We start from the raw sequence: 22071 nt of genomic DNA on the forward strand, positions 1-22071 counted from the left end.
CCTCCTCCTCTTCTTCCTCTTCCTCCTCTTCCTCCTCCTCCTTCCGCAACACCGCCCTGCCGCTTCCGCCTACCCGAAAAAGCCGCGCTCCCGCCGGCCCCGCGCCAGCCAATGAGAATCGCGCTCGCCCTTCCGTCCCGCCTCCTTCTGGCCTCTCCTACCAATCGCGGCCCCTCATATCGCCAGCTGCCAATCCCGGCAGCGGCACTGCCCGTTCCTCCCCCCCAGGGGGCGCCGCTGGGGCGCGCTTCCGCCCCGTTCCCTCCCGCCGGAAGTGTGATGTGGCCGAGAGCGGGTCGCCATGGTAAGCGCTGGGCGGTGGGCGGGCGGGGGGTGCCTGCTCCGCTCCGGGGTCACCCCGGACCCCTCCCCGGACCCCCCTCCTCCCCCCCTCCCGCCGGTACGGCCGGCTTCCGTGCCAGCCGCGTCTACCGCCGAGCGAGGCTTCCCGGGCCCGCTGGCACCCCAGCGGCCCTTCGCATCCCATCCGGGCCGGGCCTGTGAACCCCTTCAGAGGCCGAGGCCCTCGCCCCGCGGCGGGGCAGCGAGCCCGCGGGAACGGAGCCGTCCCAGTTCTGCCGCAAAGCCTTGTTTAGCAGCTGGCCTAGCACTAACGCAAACGGCCATGTCGGCGGCCCCTTGGTCCCTTTCTCGCCCCCAGCCCAACAGGTTTTTTCCTCTGTACTGGCCTAGCCCGGGTTTTCCCTGGGGGGGCAGTCCTTGCTCTGACCTGCAGTGCCTTGTCTGTCAGGATAATATTTCTCTCTCTTCTGACCTTCTGTTTTATTGGGTATGTTGTTTGACGTCTTGCTTCTTGAGCAGTAAGCTGAATCCTGACACTGGCTGCCGTTCTCGTTTTTCAGAGGCCTAGGTCCTTTTGCTAATGAAAAGCATGAGCAGTGTATATAGAGTTGACCTAGAGACTTACTAGCATTGCTCTTTATGTTTTATATGGTCTCTGCCTTTTTTTTTTCATTCTACATACAGGGAATATAAATGAAAGATTTGTGTTTGGGTTAGAGTCAAAGCTGTGCTGTGAAATAACCTTCTCAGCTGATCTTTATACAAGCAATGCAGATACATGATTTCTAAATTAAAAAGAAAAACAAAGGAATAGCTAAAAGAAGAAAACTTTTCCCTGTACAAACAAAGGTTTGTACACAACTTTAGCACAGAATTATTTGAAGATGAGCATTTTCAAAATTTTTTCTAGAATCATGGAAGGGTTTGGGTTGGAAAGGACCTTAAAGATCATCTAGTCGAGCCCTCCTGCCATGGGCAGGGACACCTTCCACTAGGTCAGGTTGTTCAAAGCCCCATCCAGCCTGACCTTGACAGGTTATCCATCACCAGCGATATATATGGTACAACTTCCACCGAATCTTTTTGTACTTCCCACGTATTTATTAAAAGAGTAATATATCTTGAACTTTCTTATGGTTCAGTTCAAAACAAGTTCCTAGGCTCCATATCTTGTCACCAGCAGGAAATTGCTGGAAGTTGCTCACCTGAGCATTCCTTGGCAGATCTTTTAGATGAACCTGTTCTAATCCATGGCTTCAAGCAGTGAACAAAGGGTTTTCATGATAAGAGGCATAAATTATCTCAGAAGATCTAAAACACGCATACAGAAGACAAGACGAAAGAGAAGTGAATGTCACACCTCTGATCAGTGCCTTGAAAAGGTAGATACTAGAGAAGAACAACATAACCATGGTGTTCTTCGTAGTACTTAAAATGATTTGAGATTGTAGAAAAAAGGCAAGAGAACCCTTATGATCAGTGAGACATTTACATTAAGCGCTTACGTTAAATGTAACACTGACGTTTAGAAAAAAGATTATGGCAAGCGTATGAGATCTTGTGAGAATTTTTTTCTCTGCTTGTCCATGTTGCTTGTTAGAGGTTACCCTGTATGTTTCAAGGAACCTGAAGTAAGATAGAATCTTTTAATGAGACTTTTCTCATGATTTTGTGTCATAGGAGGTGAAAATAAGATTCCTCAGTCTTGTGGTGGTTGAATTCCCTCAAGGAAAACAATAACCCTCATGGCATATCCAGGGCTTCAGATTCTCCATGATGCTACCTATGGTGTCATGGCTTTTTGGAAAAAAAAGTTGTCTTCTGGGACTAGGGGTCATGAGCTGTTGGTAATGACACTTTCTTTTGAGCTCACACTTGACTGTGAGATAGGAAACAGCTGCTGTCTGTGTATTGTCAAATGGAAGAGAGTAGAGCTATACCTCCAATTTGTTCTCTTTCTCCAAAGAAAATGAGCTGCAACTGTGGCAGGCCATTAGCTCTGTGAATAGCATAATTTTTGAAGAATTATTTCCAAAGGACTTTATCCCTTGGAACCTGCTATCCCATTGTCTCCCGGGCTTCCTTACCACATCCTTACTAAGCAAGTCAAAACTTGTGGTGGGTGAACCGCCAGGTGCTGCCAAACAGAATATATATAAGCTGGATCCTACCTGTCTTTTCCTTTATGTGAAAGCACAACTTGTGTTTATTTTTTTCCTGTTCACTGCCAGTGAGTAGAAAAAAAAATTACTGTTTTCACTTAAACCAACTTTGGAAGTGGATAGAAGCTGCTCAATGGATTAAAAAGTTACTGGAAACGGAAAGGATGCAGTATAATGACACAGCTGCTTAATTTATTTAGAAGCAGAATATGTATTGTTTCCCGACTTTTACAAACCATGGTGTCAGTTTATCCTGTCAGCTTTTGAAATTTTGTATCTGAAAACTCAACAAAACTTTTCCTGGTGGGGTTGAAAAATTTGTCACATGCATTTGGTGTGGCGGGTGGAAAGAGGGAAGAAGCCTGAAGTAATATTGAAATTAATGATGAGCCTCTTACCTGCTGAAGGGTTGTCTTCACTTTCCTCTGTAGCAAAAATGTGCAATTGCAGCCAAACATGAGTACATGTACAAAAAACAGCTTAGTAGCTATGTTTTGTGTCTGTAATTGCAATTTGGTGATGAAGAAAATAAATAATTGCAGAAAACTTCACAAACATGGCTTCTTTCCCTTCACCCTCTGGTTAGGACTGGCCTTGAGCCCCACATTACTGGCAAAAAATTGATTTGGGAACTTTCCTTGAGGACAAACATTTCTGTCACAATCTTTGTTGCTATCTTAGAACGGTGTTTATAGAAGGAAGGGGAATTGCTCATATAACCAATTGTAAAAGCATTCATTAGTAAATATTGATCCAAAACAAGCTCTCGGATATAAACATAGCAGAATCCAAGACACTGTTTTGCAAAAGAGCTTTTAGGAGTCTTCAAGTACAAAGTTTTGTTGTTTGGCTTATTCAAAGTTAAAAGGAAGAATCAATCTTGATTCAAAGTTGCTAATAGCTTTGTCTTTATCATGGCCTAAAGGTAGGTAGGATTAAAAAGAACTCCCAGTTCATCTTCCAGTCTTACGATGTCTTCGTATTGTGAATTTATTTTGGAGTAATGATGGACAACTTTTTGCATGTCAGTATTATAATGCTATCAGGCACTGAATTTTTTTAATAAGGAGCAATTAGAATTTCAGGGAGTTACAGCTGCAGTAACAAATTTTGCATCTGAAAAGGCCTTTGGTACCCAGCTAATCTGGTTTTGCTGGGAATCTGAGGATTTTACTCTTACACCAAAGCTGTTATGCAAGAAGATGCTAGGACCTCCTTTGCTACCAATCATGTAACAACTCACCCGTGACCCTGCACTCGATGCTTGTTGACCCCCGTGGCAGCTCTGGCATGCCCCTAGCAGTAGGAGCAAACACTCCTAATTGAGGAGAAAGCAAGAAGGATCTACTCTCCATGTACCTTTCCTCCCGTCAGAATAACAAGCTTGTCAGAGAATTGAAAAGGAGAGAGGAAAGGAGTAATAGGACACGCAGTGCGGATAGGTAGGGACAGTGAAGTATGTTGTTTACTACACTAGTATTGGTGCTTAGTAAATCTCGTACCATCTGTAACTGCACTTCTAAATAGTAATGCTGCTGTGGAGTAGGCATGCTGTGAGTTACTTCAGTAACTCAGTGCTCAGTATAGATACTTTTGTGTCAGTTTACAAGAAGATGTGAAAATATATCATTGATATTTTGCTTCTGTGATTATAGAACAGGGGAAACTATTTCTTCTGCCATTGTAAGATGCATCTCTTATTCTGATTTGGGAAGAGTAGGATGCAATGAGTCTGCTTTCACAAATTTTACCACATACCTGAATAGTCCAGGAATGACACAAGTTGTGAGAAACCATTTCTTTGCTGAGCACTGAATAGTTCTTACTAAACATCTTTGGCATTCTGTCTGCTATTAAACATCTTAATTTTATTCAGTAATAGCATGAGAAGTGGGGATCACATTTTTCTGCGGGCCATTTGAAATTAATAATGGGCTGATTATACATTGTAGATTTTCCATTCGTAATGCAAACCCTAAGTTGAACAGAAAAGGAAGTTACCATAAAATAGTCAGTGTCACTATTTAATTTTTTGATTGGCTGCAGCATTAGACACCATGCACATCCACTGTAATAGCTACAGTGTTGCATACATTTTTCTGGAAACAGCTGGCATCTTGCTCAAAATGTTACCTGTCTTACAGATGCTAAGAATCCAAACCACACATCTGAAATCTGCCAAACAAGAGACCTGCAGAGGTGCTCTAGGACTGCCCAATGCCATGGGACGTCAGAAAGTTAGCAGAGCTTTTCATGATTTCTTGACTAAGTACATTTTTTCTTGATAAAGAAGTATTTATTTTTCATGTTTTAAAGAGATGTTTCTGCTACTAATGAACACAAAAATAAGTATTTAAATAATATGCATAAAATGTTACTAATTCTTTTTTTTTAATTCTTAGGTTAATTAAAAGGTAAGCTTTTTATGCAGGCTTTGGAACAGAAAGAGCATACTGTCCCTTTACTGCATGCAGCAACTTCTTAGGCTTTTTGTAAGGATGTTCAGGAATGCAGTTCAGCTTTGAATTGCACAGGCTTTCTGTGGGGATAAAAGACATTCAGAGAAATAGAAGGCATTTGTCTTTTTTGTGTTGTGCTGTGGAGCCAGTCTCTAGTTAGTTTTGATTCTTGCTTGTGAGTTTGGTATGTAGTAGAACTTTCACCATAACATTATTTTCTTAAATTTATCAAACACTGGCAGATAGAATTTTAGCCATCAAAGTATTCAATACAACAAAGCAAAAATATTTCAGTTTCTTCCTTTTTAAGAACTTTGCTTTCTTCCGTGTCCCATGTTCAAATTCCTGTAGCACCTTCTGTTACAAACTCAGGCTTTTTGCATCTGCTTTTTTTAGAGTAAGGTGGTCATCTCGTGCAAAATGTGCTGGCATGTTAGAATGAATCTTAGCTTTTCCATTCACGCACACAGTTTTTACTGTTTCTTAAGATTCTTTTGTAAACCTGAGGTAAACAAACTAAGCAGTGTGGTATGCAACTTCAGAAGGGAGAGTTAGCTAGTTTGACAGGACCTATGCTGCTCAGTTACCAAAACCATAGGAATGGTGCAAGTTAGGCATACTTTTTCTATGAACAGGAAGAGAAGCCGGAACTTACTCATTATGAGGGAAGTTGTCTCTTTCTTTACACAGATAATTTTTCTCCTTCTGTTTGACTATACTCTAGAAATACCTAATGTACAGATTTTTAGGGCAGGAGAGGCAAAAGAGCTACAAATCAAGATATATGTCCTTTTAGAGAGCTCTGTGGCAATGGCTGAATATGACCTGCTCCGTTTATAGTTCCAGAAACTACCGTTAGGTTCTCTGTTACTCTGGAGAACATACTTAGCTTCAGCATCCTAAAAAGAGGATTATAGAAATTACTCCTGTTACCTGATGGGGAAAGAAAGCAGACAAAAAATCTGTGTAAAATTGCAAACTACATAATCTGCAGCAGAGACATGGAGGAAAAGGTATGTTAAGTTTTTACTGCCACATCTAACATAAGTCTATGTTTGTTGAGTAAATATATGGACATATACATCTATGTTTTACAGTAACCCTGATAAAAAAAGCTTAATATTGCAGCTTTCACTTTGGTTTTTATTGTAAAATTTTTTGGTGAAATGCTGTGTCTGTTAGCTGCTTACACCAAGAGATCAATTTTGAAACTATTGTCTAGGTATTGGGGCAAGAAGAAGGAATTCAAGTGAGCATGGAATTTCAACATCGTCACCTTGAGGTGTCATTTCAGTGTTGGTCTGTGGATTGGAAGTGCAGTAAAAAACCTAAATGTGTTGAAGTCAAAAGAGCTTTTGTAGGAGAGGACAACTGTTTCCATCTGTTAATTCATTGTCTGATTGTTTAAAGAGATTGATTATGTTTTAAACAGATGTATTAGTCTTCAGTTAACTAAAAAGCATACATGTTAGTTCCTATGTGCTGTACTTGCCATTTAAATTAGATGACTTCTTCAAAAAATGTCTAGGGGAAAGATTCCCTATTACTCTTATTGAGCCTAAGCCTGAATTTTATGAATGCAAAAATATATATTTTAGACAGAACTTTCAATATTTTAGAAATGTGAATGAGCATTAAATATTGTACTTAAATTTCTTGGAAACCAAATACTGGGGTGAATGTGCAGTAAACTTAGAGTGAAAAACCCTAATCTTGTTGGAGCAACCAGTAACTGCTAACTGGACAGTATTTGGATACTTACTAAGCACAAACCAGTTTTGTCTAAACACTTTTGCTTAGTTCTTCAGCGTAGTTTTGCTGATAATCACTTTGAACTTAACTGATTTGCAGGTTTTGTATTTTTCTGAAAGTTCTAATTAGCATACCTCTTTTACGAATGCTTATTTTCCATTCATTTTTATCAGATTACGTTTGGCAGCAGTGGGAAAACAAATTATTTCAGAATAAGTTGGAAAATAATGTAATTATGTGTATGTTTTAATTAACTTTTAGCAATTGCTTTGACCTTCAGGTTGGGAGTAGTCCTACATGTTTTATTTCATATTATTTTTTTCAGTATTATACTCCTAAAAATTAGATTTAGACTGGGAAAATAAGAATTGCAGTACCTAATAGAAACCTTTAGATAATACACATTTCCAGCTTTTTAAGACCTCTTCATTAAAGTTTAGTAGATTGATTTCACTTTTCTATGATGGGATTTGAAGCCTACATTACTATTTTAATGTAGGCTTTTACCTTTTTATCAGCTCTTGCTTAACCACAGTTTAACTATAGTGTAAGCTCTTGCTCACATTCTAATATGAGAAAGTCAGCTAAACAATCAGGTATCATTTAGCATTTGTTTCTTTGGTTCCAGAGAACATAATCATCCATAAATTTTAAAATATTGAGGAGGAAAAAAGAAAGTAAGACTGTTATAGAAAGACTGTATAGTCTGCAGCATGTTACACAAACGCAGTTGTCATTTCTTTAGAATATTCTAATAATTTATCTGTGTTGCCCACATAAATTGATTATTATAATAGTAACTATGGGGCAAAGTTTAACAACTTGCTGGCGCTACAGTGGCCTCTTTTTATAACACACACAGATGAAATCATAGTCACACTGCAATCAGAGATAGAGTAATCATTTTGTAAATACTGAAAGTCTAGGGAAGATTAAGCTTTGGTTTCAGTGTTAAGTCTGTTCAGATCAACTGGAAAAGCTTTTGTTTCATGCTTTCTACCAACCCAGGGGGACAACAGTATGGGGTTTATGTTCCCCTCCTGCAAGTTTTTTTCCCCGTAGAACTGTGGTATCAGGTGGTTTGTTTTAAATGGAAGTATATTAGGCAAGGGGAAATTCAGCAGGTCCTCCATGGCGCATAGTTGTATCAAAACTTAGGATGTAATTTATTATAGTGCTACCCGGGGATTGCATCATTAAGTGGTCCATGATTCTGTGGTGCTCTCTGCAAAGACATGGAACAAACCAGTATCTGAATCAGAGAATGTGGGAGTGGTAGAGCGAATAAAAAATACAGAAGTAGACACAGTACAAAGTCTTGGTTATGCCTGTTATTTTCACTGTAGAAAAAAGTTTAGGATCAGTGCATCTATTATGGCTATGTCTGCTGAGGCTGAATACACATTTACCAGTGATCAGTAAAAATTTAGGCAGTCAACTTGAGTGTGCCCTTCCTTTCAGCACATGGAATTAAATACTCCTATAAAGTGCAAGAGTTGTTGATGACTAGAACTCTGACCTGCTTCCTTTTTTTTTTTTTTTTTTTTTATTCTCCCCAAATGTAGTAAATTTAATGCTGACCAAATTGCAGAACTGACAACTTCTGTCTATAATCAGGGTGGCAGGGACTGTGCAAATGTTGTGGCCCATCAGGATTCCCTTTCTCAGCCACATAGGAAGTTTTTCACTCTAAAACAACAGTTACTAAAGCATATTAAACTTTAGTATATTAAACTTCTATTATCATGTACTGCTCCGTAGATTTCTTTTTACTCCATCCGCAGGCTCCTCCCTCCCTCTCTTCTCACCCTGGAAAAAGGAATTGTCGCACCGTGCCCTGCTCCTGTGATGTAGTGGACTCACTGATGGAGTCTTCCAGAGGCAACTGGAGACCATTCTTTTCCTTATAACTCCCAGTTTTGCCCCAGTATCCTCTGTGCTGACAGCTACACTGTTCAGATGCGGACTCGCATAAGAATACATTCAAATATCTCTAGCTGTAATGTTTGTATTCTAACTACCATTAGTATTTCTAATGCATGCCACCACTGCTAATCTGAACACTAGAAAATTTTCAAGAGTATTCATTCTTTATTTCTATAGTGTATTATATGGAACTATTTTTACTAAGATACGATATGATCAGGGAAATAATACTAAGGCATTTTTTTAAGTTCTAATTTTGGGAAGGATTTAAAAGAGCCTTTGGGCATGTAGCTCTCAAAGGTAAAATCCATGGTCTTAATTTCTAAAGACTTATGAAAAAACTTGCTCTTGCAAGTTGTGCTGAATACAATACCTCATTAGTGCTGCCGGTGATGTTATAGTGCTCCACAACTACCTGGAGACAGTGGAGGGGAGGGGTAAGGGAAAGTGTAATTACTTAAGTAACACAGAATGTAACTAATAAGGTGTTTCCACCATCTCAGAAATGTGCCAAATGCAGATGTAGAAAATTTCAGCATATATAATTACAGCGACAGCTTGCACTGTCTAAAACAAGAATAAAATACCAGTGCTGATTGTTTTCTGCATTTGCAGTCCAAGTTAGTTGTCATTTCACCAGCGTGTGGACACGGTCTAAAAGATAGCATCAATTTCTCCATGTGCTGAAATTTCTTTGTAGTGGGAATGACGCTCACAGGATCTACATTAAGCCAGTCACCGTGTTTTAAAGATGCCAGTTAATACTTCTGGATCAGAGGAACCCAGTTTAACCAAATGAACTGCAGCCCACCTACATTACAACATTTTCCAAATAGCTTGGTATGTGAATGCAGTATTTTTATAAAGGATTCCAAGTAATGTGTGACTCCTACAGCAGCTTTTAATTACATCAGTTCAAGCAGCTGGGTGTAAATCACCCTTTTCTGTAAATTCATCTGGGCCATAAGAATGACTTCAGATGTGAAATGTGAAGCCATCTAGTTCAGAAATATATTTTCATTTCCAGTTTAAAATTGTAAACAAATTTTAAAATATGCATGTCTGTCCTTTTAAAGTGACTGTATAGATAAGCGCGTAATGCAGAGAACATTTCAGTGGAATGGCGTCTGTAATTACAGCAATGCCCTACGCTGTAAATCTGGAGAAACACATGAAGAGCCCAACAAAGAACAATTATATGCTGCCCCTACTGATTGACTAATAACACATTTCATGAGTATACATTTACAATCCCTGCTTAAGAGGAAGCAAGTGTGCCCTTCTGCCATTTTTGTACGTTGAAGTACCCGATACTGCCAGCCTCCTTGGGAAGCAGCTGCAAGAGAAAGCTTGCAGGAATTCATGGGAACCAAGCTCTGGCAGGCACTGTGCTGTGAGATGTCGAGAGCAGCTGTCTCTCCCGGAGGACTGATCAAATTAATCAGTTGATAGGGAGTATCTGGCTTTGCTGAGAGGCAGCCACTCCTGAATCCGGCCCTGTCGCGTTCCTAGACCTGCGGGAGCCAAGAGACACTGCCTCTTTTAGGTCGTAAGAGTTGTCTCTGCAGGGGAATTGCGAGTTTCCTGGTTTCTGGAGTCAGCCAAAGCTTGTGCCTAGTACAAAGGCAAAAGTCTGCTGATAATGATGGGCAGTGTTTTGACCTTTGTGAATAATCTGTCCGTTATTTATGACACGGTAGAACAGAAATGATGACTCAGCCAGCTAAGCTAAAATACTGAGAACATGATTTAGCAAATACTGTGGCTCAGGAGGAAAACAGGTAGCCTCACCTTGAGGAGCTGAAGGCTGGATTTGGGTGTCAGATCACTGCTCCACTCATATAATGTCCCTTCTCCATGTTCTCACGCATCGCAGAAACCTCCTGCATGTCAGCTGCTGCGTGTAGTTGCCATTCACTCTTTACCTTTCTCTACTGTATACCTTCCCTCTGCATCTTAATAATCACATTTTCACCCTGTCCCTTTTTTGTCTCTCAGGCTATTGTAACAGAAAGGGCATGAAGAATGAGGGAACTGGCTTGGGAATTTTGCTCCAGTAGAAGCATGGCTGATGCAAAAGAGCTCCTGCTTCACGCAGAAGTAAAGGAGAGAGTAGCACACCCACTCCAGTGGCTAATGCTGCCTTTGAGGCCATGACCTGAAGGATGCTGAATTCTCTCATACAGGCTGCAGAGGCGGAGTTGTTTAGTTGCTCCTTGAGCCTTTTCATGCTGTTCTTTCTTAATGGGTAACTCTGCACCCACGGGTGGCCTGTTGAACACCATTAACTTAGGCATTTAAGTTAGTTTGTGTATGTAGTCCTCTCTGATGCATGTATTCAGGCTAGCAGTTTATGCATGTTCAGGCATTGCTTCATATGATTCATGAAGACTTGTATGTAACCTAAGGTTATGTTGATTTTTTTTGTTACTAGTTTTTAGATCTCAGTATCGGAAGTGTCGTGAATGTTCCAATGACTTTGCTTTTACTAAAGCTTCTCATTTTTCTCTCTTAATTTGCTGTTAGTCAATACTGAACTGAAATATTGTGATTTTCTTTTGTAATTCTCCTCAACTATTTAGAAGAATTTGATTACTGGAGCTTCAAAACATGAGGATTTCGTGACAGAGAGAAAGTGCACATATATCAACAGAGATGTGCCTCAGGCTACGGAAATGGGAGCTCTGATGTGCTCTTAAGTCCCACCAAGTTCTGCCTGAAGAAGGAAACTGAAATGTAATACCTTTCATAAGTGTTAAATACTTACACTTAATTAAATACTACTACTCAGCCTTCTGGGTTGAGCAGTATGAAAAAATACTAATATTTAGATGCAAATTTGTCAGAACTCCAGAAAGAAGAGTGAATTTATTGTGTCTGCTTTGCCTTTTTTTTGGAGTTCAGACTAAATAGGATTTGCAAATGAGGGTAGCTGAGCAAAGAGAAAATAAGGCTGTTTGAAGTAAGCTATTGCCTAGTATACTACCTGGTGCTGTTATGTTGACCAAAATGTCAGCTGAGACATGTTAAGTTAAAAAAACCCAGAACAATAAAACTGCAGTTTCAGGCAGCTGGATTATTTTCCCATTGTAAGAAGAATAAATCTCAGATTTGGGACTAATTATTAGAAGCTAGAAATCACAAGGACTAGTAGGCAAATATTTCCACTAAAAATTCAGTGAACCTATTGGAAAAAAAAAAATGTTTCTAGTCCATTATTTATTGGAATGGTGATGTGGCACTTGCTGGAAATCAGCATCAGCTGTCTTTCTTCCAGATTTTGTACTTGGTTATGGAGAGTACCTTTTTTCCCCAATAACGTTTATACTTCTGGAAAAAGATTGCTTCACATAAGCAATGATAGTTGCTTATAAATTAATGAATAAAGAACATGTTGGCCACACAAGACTCAGACTTTAGTTAGAAAGGTTGTGATGCACTTACTGCCTGTTACTGATATTTTAAACTTCAGCAAACAGCCAGATACTGTAGCAGTTTCTCAAAAATTGTTTCTTCTTACTGCCAGTAGGCAGATTAGTTTTCCTATCAAACAATAGAACTTTACTACTCAATGCTAAGGCAATTCTTCCATTTGTCCAGCATTTTCCATATAATTAGCACTTCTAAAAATGTATTTAAAAAGGTGATTTGAAAATAAAATTAGTTACCTTTTTGTAGTTCATTTAGGCTTAATTGTATGTATTTCTACAAATCTGTTGAATTTTGGGTGTAGTGTTCATAAAGCAGTATATTAACAATCCTCCTACATATTTCTTGTTATTCTCTGTCTTGGCTGCCACTGGTTTACTTGTCAAATACTCTTCACCTCCACCTTCACCACCACCACCATATTCTATTGATGCAAACCGCAGTTACATGTATTCTTGGCCAGGAGGGAACATCTGTTTTCTGTAACTCTTAGCCTGCTGCTAATGGCTTTCCACAAACTGGCTTTGGAACAGGTGCCTGGGAGCAAAACTGTAAGGTTACCGTTTTGCCTGCTGTTTCTTTACCCTTCTTTGGATGGACTGAGAAGGAAAAACTCCATTCTTCCACCATTGTGTGCAACAGGTTGTTAAAAGAGTTTCTGGCTCACTGGCATTGTAGGTTTCTTTTTTGTTTTTAATGGGTATTATCTAGGGGATCACCTGTTTTCTCCAGCTTATGCAGTGAGGGAAGTTTTGTACTGCAAAGATATAATTTTTCTTTTCTAATTTTCTTCCGTAGTCTGCCATCTTCAATTTTCAGAGTCTGCTGACTGTAATCTTGCTACTCATATGTACGTGTGCCTACATCAGATCCTTGGCTCCCAGCTTACTGGACAAAAATAAAACCGGGTATGTAGTCTGATCATTTTAAAGATATACAAGCTGTTTGGTTTTAACTGCAATGTTGTAGTAACTTCTAATGCTGTGTGATAATACAAATCCTGTTTTGAAAAAATTCTCTCTTCAAAGATAAAAATCTTCATTTTATACCTTACAATAGAATGCCGTAAGGTATTTGCAAGCACTTAGTTGCAATTTTATAGTAAGAATTTATTAACTAACAAAGCCAGCTAATATAGCTTTATTAGTTATTTTCTGGATTTGCAACTTTCTCATTAGATGCTTATTAAAGATACAGAAATGAGTGACGGAAAGAAAACGTTTTCCTACATGCGGCTATTACTGTAATGATTTCTTTTTGATTCTTAGGGTGGGTAAGAAAATATTACAGCAGAAGCTGGCTTTTTTTCTGATTTCAAGATAGGCATTTTGGAGGTACAAGTTTGAAACACAGCTTTAGCAATAATCTGTAACTAAAAAAAATTGAAAGTATTTTTTAAAATAAGCAACACTATTGTGATGTATGATCTCTTTAAGTCATTGTTTTGTATTCTCTAAGATGAAGAAATTTGTAGGTGAGGTTTTGAAAGCTTCTATAAAACCTAACCTATTTTTTTTGTCCTTTGGTCATTCTAATTTCATCTCTCACTTTCATTCCTAAAGCACATGTTCCTAGGTGACCAACGTTTTTCTCCTTTGTGTTCACTATTTTCCTGGAATGCACTTAATGTTGCAGGGCCAATACTGCTGAAAACAGTTCTTCTCTACCCTGCTTGCCAGTACAGGTTTTGGGGGTGTGGGAAACGGGGACAGCCACAGAGCCAGATCTGTGCCTCACACTGTTAATACCCATTCACCTTTTGGCTTACTAGTTTTCTTTGTGCTATAAAGAGTGTGACTGGATGTTAGGTGCAATCAGCAGTATGCAGAACTGTTATTTAAATGCTGTGGTTTTAAAGTAATGATTGGGCAATTTTGACCTAGAAACCACTGAGACTATCCATAGTATTTCAGTAATACTGTCACCTAAGGTTAATAAAAAGGAGATAATATTTATAGAAGTAGGAGGTAATTCTAGCTAGTAGTGTTCTAGCTGGAAAAAACAGACAGGCTTTTGGGCACTGAGTGTTTGTCTTGTCCATTTTTTCCATTAGGTCATTTGCTGTTAAAGAAAATGGTTTTTCCCTAAGTATCTTCTGTCACTTCTGCATTTAATTTTCAGGAAAAGTGTCATGTTTTAAGTAGACTCTTGTCACCAAGATCCTTGAGTGTTTGTCCTCTGAAAACCTTTGTTGTAATTAACCTCTGGAATTGCTATTTTATCACACAAGTTTTCTTTAGCAATGTAAGATACCCAGAGTACGCTAGCTTTTTTTTGATCTGGAGTTCGAACTTAAAAATGCTTGTGTCCTTTCATATGAGGCCATGAGGTTGCCACTGACATGAGAGATTTCTTCTGATAAAAGTAAAGATGGAAAGAAAGGATGACTTCATGAAGGACTGGGGAGGGTGAGGGGAATTTGCGTGTCTGCTAGTGGAAGATAACACAATAGTCAATGAGGTATACACAGCAAGAAGTAAGAATATTTATTTTACTGATTAAAATTTTAGTGCTGTTCTTGGCAAGGAGTATTTCCTTTAATCTGGAGCTACTCTGTTTATTCTTGAGGCAAATCTGTCTGGAGTACAATAGAACTCTCTTCATAAAATGTTTTCAAAGGGTGCTGACACAGTGGAGGAGTTGGGTGTTTGATCTGTAGGTTTGTATTTATATAGATGTTGGGCATACTATTTTATTTTTGTTTTATATATACGTATGTAGGCTACTTTGTACTGGAGAATAAAATGTTGGCCTGGAAGCAATGAAATTTGTTTCCTGAATGGTAGATGTTTACATGGAGCTCATATGCTGTTAAACCCCTGTCCCTCTCCACTAACATATTCCATGCTCAAATGGAAATGTCTAGACAGACTGGATAAAATAAATTCTAGTGATATTTCATTTTACCGCAGAGATGATCTTACCTCATTATTCCTGCTCCAAATTAATAGCATAAAAAAGTAGCAATAAAATATTAAAGTGACAGAGAGGAGAAATGTTGATAGTTATTCACTGTATTTCTGACTAAGTGAGTGGTAACTTTGGTGAAGATTTAAATCTGTTGATAGTAAGTAAAGAAACATGTTTCTGTTGGTTGAGAGACAGTGTTGCAAAGTGATGTCACCCATCCTCATAACACTGTATTTCATTCTGTTGACTTCTGCCAAAATCATCTTTTCTTACCAAGCCAAACAGAATTTTAAACCTTCATTTTCCCTGACGCATCTTGAGTGTTTCCATGTGCTTTGTCCTGAGCAATAGCGTTTAATGTTGGGAAAGCAAGTGGAGATTTACTGTTTCATGCTAACTAGAGGAGAATGCGTACCACAACATAATTCTCTCCTCCCTGCTAACCAGAAAGATGTGTTAGCTTATCTGCAGTGGAGATTTCCTTTGACTTGCCATAAGCATTGCAGTGGGGTATCTCTCACACTCCCTCCTCCAGTGGCAATGGGGTTGTCCGGGTAAACACATGGCAGCTACATCTGCACCATTCCCAGTCTAGCAGCCAAAGTCTAAGGCCCCACTAACCCTTTCTTGTCTTACTGGGTTTCATTTCTTTGGATTTTTTGTTGTCCAGATAACTAACACCACTTCATGATCAGTGCTTTTAACGTAAACGCTGAAAGCCAGGAATATGCAGCAGCTCATGCACAGTTGACTTGTGGCTGCCAGAAAACAGCAGCTATGCAAGCCAGACTGACACATTTCACCTGCATCAAAACAAGGATGAAGATGAACTTGAAGGGGAGAATAAGGAACAGTGCAATTACTTTGAGTAGTTGCTTCAGGAGAAATTATTTTGGAGCAGATTCATTCAAGGCAGCATTGTTTCTGTAATAATCAAACGGGTTTTGACTTGAAGAGGTGCATGTTGTGGACCCGAGATGAACAGTAATGGAAAAATTCAGGGGAGCAGAAGGCCTGCACAGGCTTTTCCTCCAATGTGAGATCCCCAGTTCATTGAGAGGCCATGATTATAACTGTTTAGAAGGTCCAGATTTCAACTTACTTTTGCTCAGCAGCAAAATATGTGGACAAACAGATGTACTGAGCTGTTCCAATAGCAGCACAAGCCACTTGAAAAGGTACTGTTGTCATTTGTTAGAAGGCTTGTCAGTCCTCATGTCAGTGGTGACTTCAAGTTCATAAAAACTGCAGTAAGGGTAGCTGATGAAACCCATATTCTAACTGGTTTGTACCTCCCAAATCAGAAAGGAAAATTCATATTTTCACTAAGAAGGGGGTTTTCTGGGGATCGGAACAATGCACAATACTTCAATTATAACTTTACATTGTTACACACAGTCGAAAAAACCCTGAGAAGGCAAAGAAATAGTCTTGCTGAGATTGTGAGGCAAATTCAACAGATTTGTAGACTGCCTGAAGGAGTTGAGTTAATATTCTTTTTCCCAGGTAGGATTCTTCAAATATGCATATGAAAAGGACAGTAATGTTTTATTTCTTTGAGTTCCTGGGCAAGTTTTTGAGAGATGGCAACATGAGATGCTGGGCTGTGGAATTTTTTTGTTGGTTTTGCAGCATGCAATCTGTAAATCTTAATTTTACAAAGAGTAATGGTGGTTTCAATAGTCTTAAGTGCCATCCACACAGTACTATGGGGCCATGTATTTTGCTGTATAAGATTTACACATGAATGCCTTTTTACCTGCATGCAATTTCAAAAAGTGCATAGATGTCTTCAGGTTACTTTACTGTATGACCTCTTAGCCTGGAAAAGTGTGATGGTCTACATGCAGGGATTATTACTTCTGCTTGTGGAGCTATATAAAAGCAGAAGAAATGAGCTTTGACTATACAGAAGTACTTTTGGCTTGAGGTAAAAAGATCTAAAGCACAAATGAAAAAGCCTGTTTCCTAAAAAATGAAAATGCTGGAATGCTCTTCACAATAAATTGGTCAGCAAGAGGTACATAAGTCAAAAAGTATTTTGCTTTGACTTTGAAAACCTCAGTCAGTTGCTGCCACTTGGTTCTCACCTTCCTGACACTGGACATTTGTTTCAGAAATAAAGGTGACGCTGCTGACTGGAAAGAGGTAGAGATGCTGAAGTAAACAAAGACCATAAAAGAGGCCATAAAATATGAAGTAGCATAGAAATTCTTTTTTCAAAAGTGTAGGGTGTTGACTGCTGAAGTACACAGGTGCAAGTGGCCCAAAACTACCTGTCTGCATTCAAGGAGGAAAAAAATAGGAAACTGCCAGAGCCCAAGAAAGGGAGAAGACAGATAATCAAACCATTGTTGGTATGGGTTCAGAGCACTGTGGGAAATCACTTGGAGAACTGCCATCACAGCAGGTAGTAGATACAACCGCACAAATCACATAGGCTGAAGTTACTACTGAGAAACATATCAGGAGAAGGAGGAAAAATAATTAGGTTTTTTTCAGTCCATAAATCTATAAATAGACAATATGGTTGAATCCAGATGTTTTTACTGCACTGCAGCCAGTCATATTACGAAGGAAACCTTCCTGTAGATAAGCTTTCACCACAGTTTTGACCAACATTTGAAAGTCTGAAAGCTGGCTTCTAGTACAGGATGCTTCAGTATTTTTCCCCTCTTCCTCCTCAGATTCTGAAGCAGTCCCTGCTGTTGTTCCTCTTGAACAGTCAGTATGAGATTATTTTAGTTACACAGAGTATATTATAAATTTGTGGCATACGTGCTTGTACATCCCTTTGAATGTGCTCTGAATAGTTGAATTCTGCTTTTCTCTGTTGTTATTTCACTTGTGAGAATTAACATTCTGGGCAAGCAGCATTAATGAGACATGAGCAAGGTAAACCTTGGTAGAAGAGTAAAAACAAACCTAAAGAATTGTTTTGGTATTTATTTCAACACAAGTATTCTGTATCAGATTACAACTCTGAGTATGCTCTGGTAGAAGAGGGGGTTTTATCTACTATTGGTAAGGGAAGTACAAAAGAGAGACTACAAAGCATTAAAGTACTCAGGTTTGTCATCTCTTATACCTGCAGGAAAACTTGCTTCAAAATCTTAATGTAAAAAGTTTTCCATGTACAATGACATGGAGGCCTGTTGGTGTTCCTACTGCAGTACTTTTCTAGTTCTGTTTATTTTCTTTACATAATTTTGTCTCGGGGGTACTTCAGAATGTAGAATTCTGATGAAATCTTTAGATTTGGAACACAGACTGAGTAAATGCGTCTTTGCTTTTCTTGCATGCAAAAACCTTGCTAGACTTAGAAAGAACTTTGCCACTTGTTCAGTTCATAGCCTGTACCCCTCTGTGCAGGTATCTGGTGTTTTCTGATGTTGAGAAGACTGTCAAGTTAGTTGACAAACTACTGTTAATTTGGATTGGTTTAGCATAGAAGAAAGAACTGTAACTTATTTTATTAAGCCAAGAGCCTAATAAATTTATTTTGTCTTTACAGACTATTGGGAATATTCTGGAAATGCGCCAGGATTGGTAATTTTTTTCCTTTGAAATCTTTAAGACCAGTGTTTTTTCTAGAGTATGCATTATTTACTGGGATAATGTTTCTGTGTAGCAATGAAACCCATACACCTGCATCATCTTAAAAAATTGAGGGTTTACCTCCATGAAACATGATGAAGGGCTGGGGGGGTGGGGCATAACTATCTTTCTTAGCATCGTGGAAGTCTGCATTTTCTAATGTCGATTCATATGTGTGTTATTTGCAAAAATCTTTTGCACTTTTTACTACATGAAATAACCAAGGGCATACGTATTACACAAAGAAATCAATGATTCCTTACAAACTGCTGTCTTTGAAATTCTGATGGACTACTGACAAAAACCAGATACTTACCTTATAGTAATAAAACAACATGGAATTCATAATGCAGCAAGGTTCTGTTTAATCACAAATGTCTTTTTTCTCTCCTTTCTTTTGCTGGCTTCTGTGCACTTTGGAATTATGCAAAGCTGTCGCTGTCAAGTGGCATCTCTGTGCAAGCTGAACAGCTCTATCTGATTTTAGGCATTTTTCTATAACATTGATATTTATATTTATTTTAATCCTTAGTCTGAATTTATTTTGAGAAAGAAATGGGAACATGCAACAGAAGTACAGTCTTAGCATTAAGGTATATCCAAGATTTTTAAAAAATTACAAATCCATCATCAGAACAGTGTTTTTGAAATTGCATTGTTAATGCAGAACATTGAATTTGTAATTCTAGATCTTCCTACTTGTCATTGAACCTAAAGGAAAAATATATGGTTCTCTTTTCTGCATTCTCAGGCTTTGAAAGGGACATGGCATACATTCTCCAGTATGTCAGAAAGCACTGATGCAAAAAACAGGTTTTTGTGAAGACCTGTTGTTAAAATGATTACAGATATTGTCCTATTTAGATAATAGACATAGCAGAACCAGTTTTAATATTGAAGGATATGGAAGTTTAGTAATTGAAGGATACTGGCAAGGTGGCAGCTGTCAGAAATTAATTTTGAGCTATACCAGCAAAAACAAATATAAAAATACAGCTGCATTAAGGTTTGTTCAAGGCTGAAGAGAACACCTTGCCTTACCATCTTCTTTTTAGTTAATTGAAGTGCAAGCATATTTTTTCTATTAGCTATGCATAGCAGTTTAAAAACTATTTAAATGCACAAGAGGTTTTATGAGGTCCCTGTCAACTTGATAAAGAACTGCAGTTCATGTGGAATATAGTCCTGCTTGCCCATCATGTAGTAACATTAACGTGTTTGCATTTGCTGCATCCAAGGTAATGCATGCACTCTTGTGCTCCCTACTGAACTTCTTCCTTTTCTCTTTGTCATGTAAAGCACCAATTTCTTTTCAAGTTACATCTAGAGTTGTCCAATCTGACTTTCTTTTAGACTGACAGATGAGAAGGTAGCATCTTAACATTCCTTCTGTACGTTTCCTTACATAACTCCATATCCTCAGTATGGGAAATGGGCTTTCAAGATGATTCCTATCATTCTGTTTGTATTAATCACAAAGGCATGTAGAAAGTGTAGGCTTTTAAAAATGAAAATGCCTGCTGGCTTCCTTTATGTTTAATTTGCCCAGTATGTTTAAACAACCTTTTCACATGTGCATGAGATTTTAATAACCAGCAAGTGGTTACATATTTACAAAGTTGTGCAAAATGATGTTTAATCCTGCCACATGGTGACTTCTCTTTTAAGAAAATTAAGAGCAGGGAAGTATAACCCATATGAAAATTGTAATACTTTAAACTGTAGGAGGTGGACTTCCTCAAAAATTTATTTTAAACAGATGTGAAACTGCAGACATTAATTCATTCATTTATTTGAAGTTTAATTAAATATATGCCAGATCATGACAACATCTTGTAATGTCACTGTGGCAGGCGCTCCTGCTTATGGGAGGTGTCACTACAAGTATTTTATTTTTCTTTTGCCATGGAAAGTTTGTTCCTCCTGTGTTTGAAGGTCCTGCTGGTAAAAGAGACTTTTTTTTTTTTCCTGATGATTACACCTTAATGCTAGACTTGAGAACCTTGGCAGGTTTTTTTTAATGTTTCTCTGAAAACCGCATTTCAGAAAGGATGGTTTATAGTAAAACAAAAGACCTTGCACAGCAAAAGGAAATTGAACTTTATTAAAGCAAACAGCTCCACCTCTGTCTTAATGCTTCTGAATGCGTAAAAACAGGAATCTTCTTCTCACTTTAAAGAGTCAATGCTGTGTTAACACTTCCTGACAGTTTTGTAGGCTGGAAGTACCATCCAGTGTAGGGCTATCTCTGCTCTCCAGAGAGAAGTCGGTGGATTCATGAAGAATAATGCTTAAGTAGAAGAGTAAAAGACTATTTTTATCACTAACCTGAAAATCTGTGGACCAGACCCTCTCCACATGCTAACAATGTTATGTCTCTCTAGCAAAGAAACAAGACAGGCATCTGGCCATGTCTGGGCCTCTGTGAGCTCCCCAACCGGTTAGCTGGCTCCTACATGATACCATGCATAGAAGATGCACGCTGCATATAGCAGCTGTCATGGCCAGACAGCATTGAGGTACACCTCTTTGCAGCTGACACAGAACAGCTTTTGAGCAGCAATAGCCCTTAGCCAGAACTGGGAATAGAGCCACTGAAAGATTTGGTGTCTTGTTCGGCTTTCCAATGCCTGCGTCCTGACTCTCTTTGGCACTAAGAGATAGCAGCAATATATTCTTCTTTTTTTTTTTTTTTTTTTTTTAAAAATGTTTTCCTGGAAACTCTATCTCAGAAAAGATGTTTTATAGTAAGGTAGAAGTCCTTGCATTGAACTTTGCTTAAAGCAAACAGCTCCAGCTCTGTCTTTATGTAGCAATATATGCTATCCTACATCTTAATTTTCCCACTCCCATGTGTGTTCTTCCTCAATACACAGTTATAGTTGTAATAGCATTTCTCCAGCTGGATATGTTGAATATTAAGTTGCATGTGCAAAGGGATAATTACAGTGTTAGGCTAGGAGCAAGCTAGGTCTGTTTAGTCATGCCTGAATTTTTGTTTGGTTTGGTTATTTTCCCCCCTCTCAGGTGAACGGAAGAGCCCCTACGTGGCTGTGTGCTGTGTCGTGATGGCCTTCAGCATTCTGTTTGTACAGTAGCAGCTGGAGAGTGTCACCTACACCCTACTACCAAACAGCAGAGCGTGGAAGACCTTCTGGCAGGAAAAGATGGGAAAGTGTCATCAAGTCTCATCTCGCACATTGGATAGCATGTCTCTTAGTGCACACCCCCACCCCCCCACAAACAGTCATATACACTATTAGTGATCGTAATGTAACCAACTCCAGGTGACATGTACTTACTAATGTCAAGTCAGTAGTGACACTGCTGATGTAGCTATTGAAATACTGAGTTTCACAGGAGCTTTTTTGTACACCATGCAGTTGAAAAGTCTTTTAAGTTTTTGTTTTATAGACCTGTTTAATGAAACTTTAAAATGATAAATCTAGCAATAAGACCACTCTTACAAGAATAAAGAACATTGTGACTCTAGGATATGTTTACAAAAGTATTTTCAGTTCTTTACTCTCTGA

The 22071-nt window shown here is 38.8% G+C and overlaps 1 protein-coding gene across 2 annotated transcripts; it reads left to right on the forward strand.

Moving 5' to 3' along the window:
• Nucleotides 1-223: 223 nt before the first annotated feature.
• Nucleotides 224-21784, forward strand: TMEM167A (transmembrane protein 167A). Of its 2 annotated transcripts, none has more exons than XM_049795180.1 (4): nucleotides 224-304; nucleotides 12830-12939; nucleotides 18456-18490; nucleotides 21566-21784. In XM_049795180.1, exons 1-4 carry the CDS (start codon nucleotides 302-304, stop codon nucleotides 21634-21636), a joined length of 219 nt encoding a protein of 72 aa, XP_049651137.1. In that variant the 5' UTR covers nucleotides 224-301; the 3' UTR covers nucleotides 21637-21784. The 2 variants fall into 2 exon arrangements, with proteins under 2 accessions (XP_049651137.1, XP_049651136.1); XM_049795179.1 differs by lacking the exon at nucleotides 224-304 and adding an exon at nucleotides 9303-9442.
• The last annotated feature ends 287 nt before the right edge of the window (nucleotides 21785-22071 follow it).

This window comes from Accipiter gentilis, chromosome Z (genome assembly GCF_929443795.1).
Source record: "Accipiter gentilis chromosome Z, bAccGen1.1, whole genome shotgun sequence".
Classification (NCBI taxonomy): Eukaryota; Metazoa; Chordata; class Aves; order Accipitriformes; family Accipitridae; genus Astur; species Astur gentilis.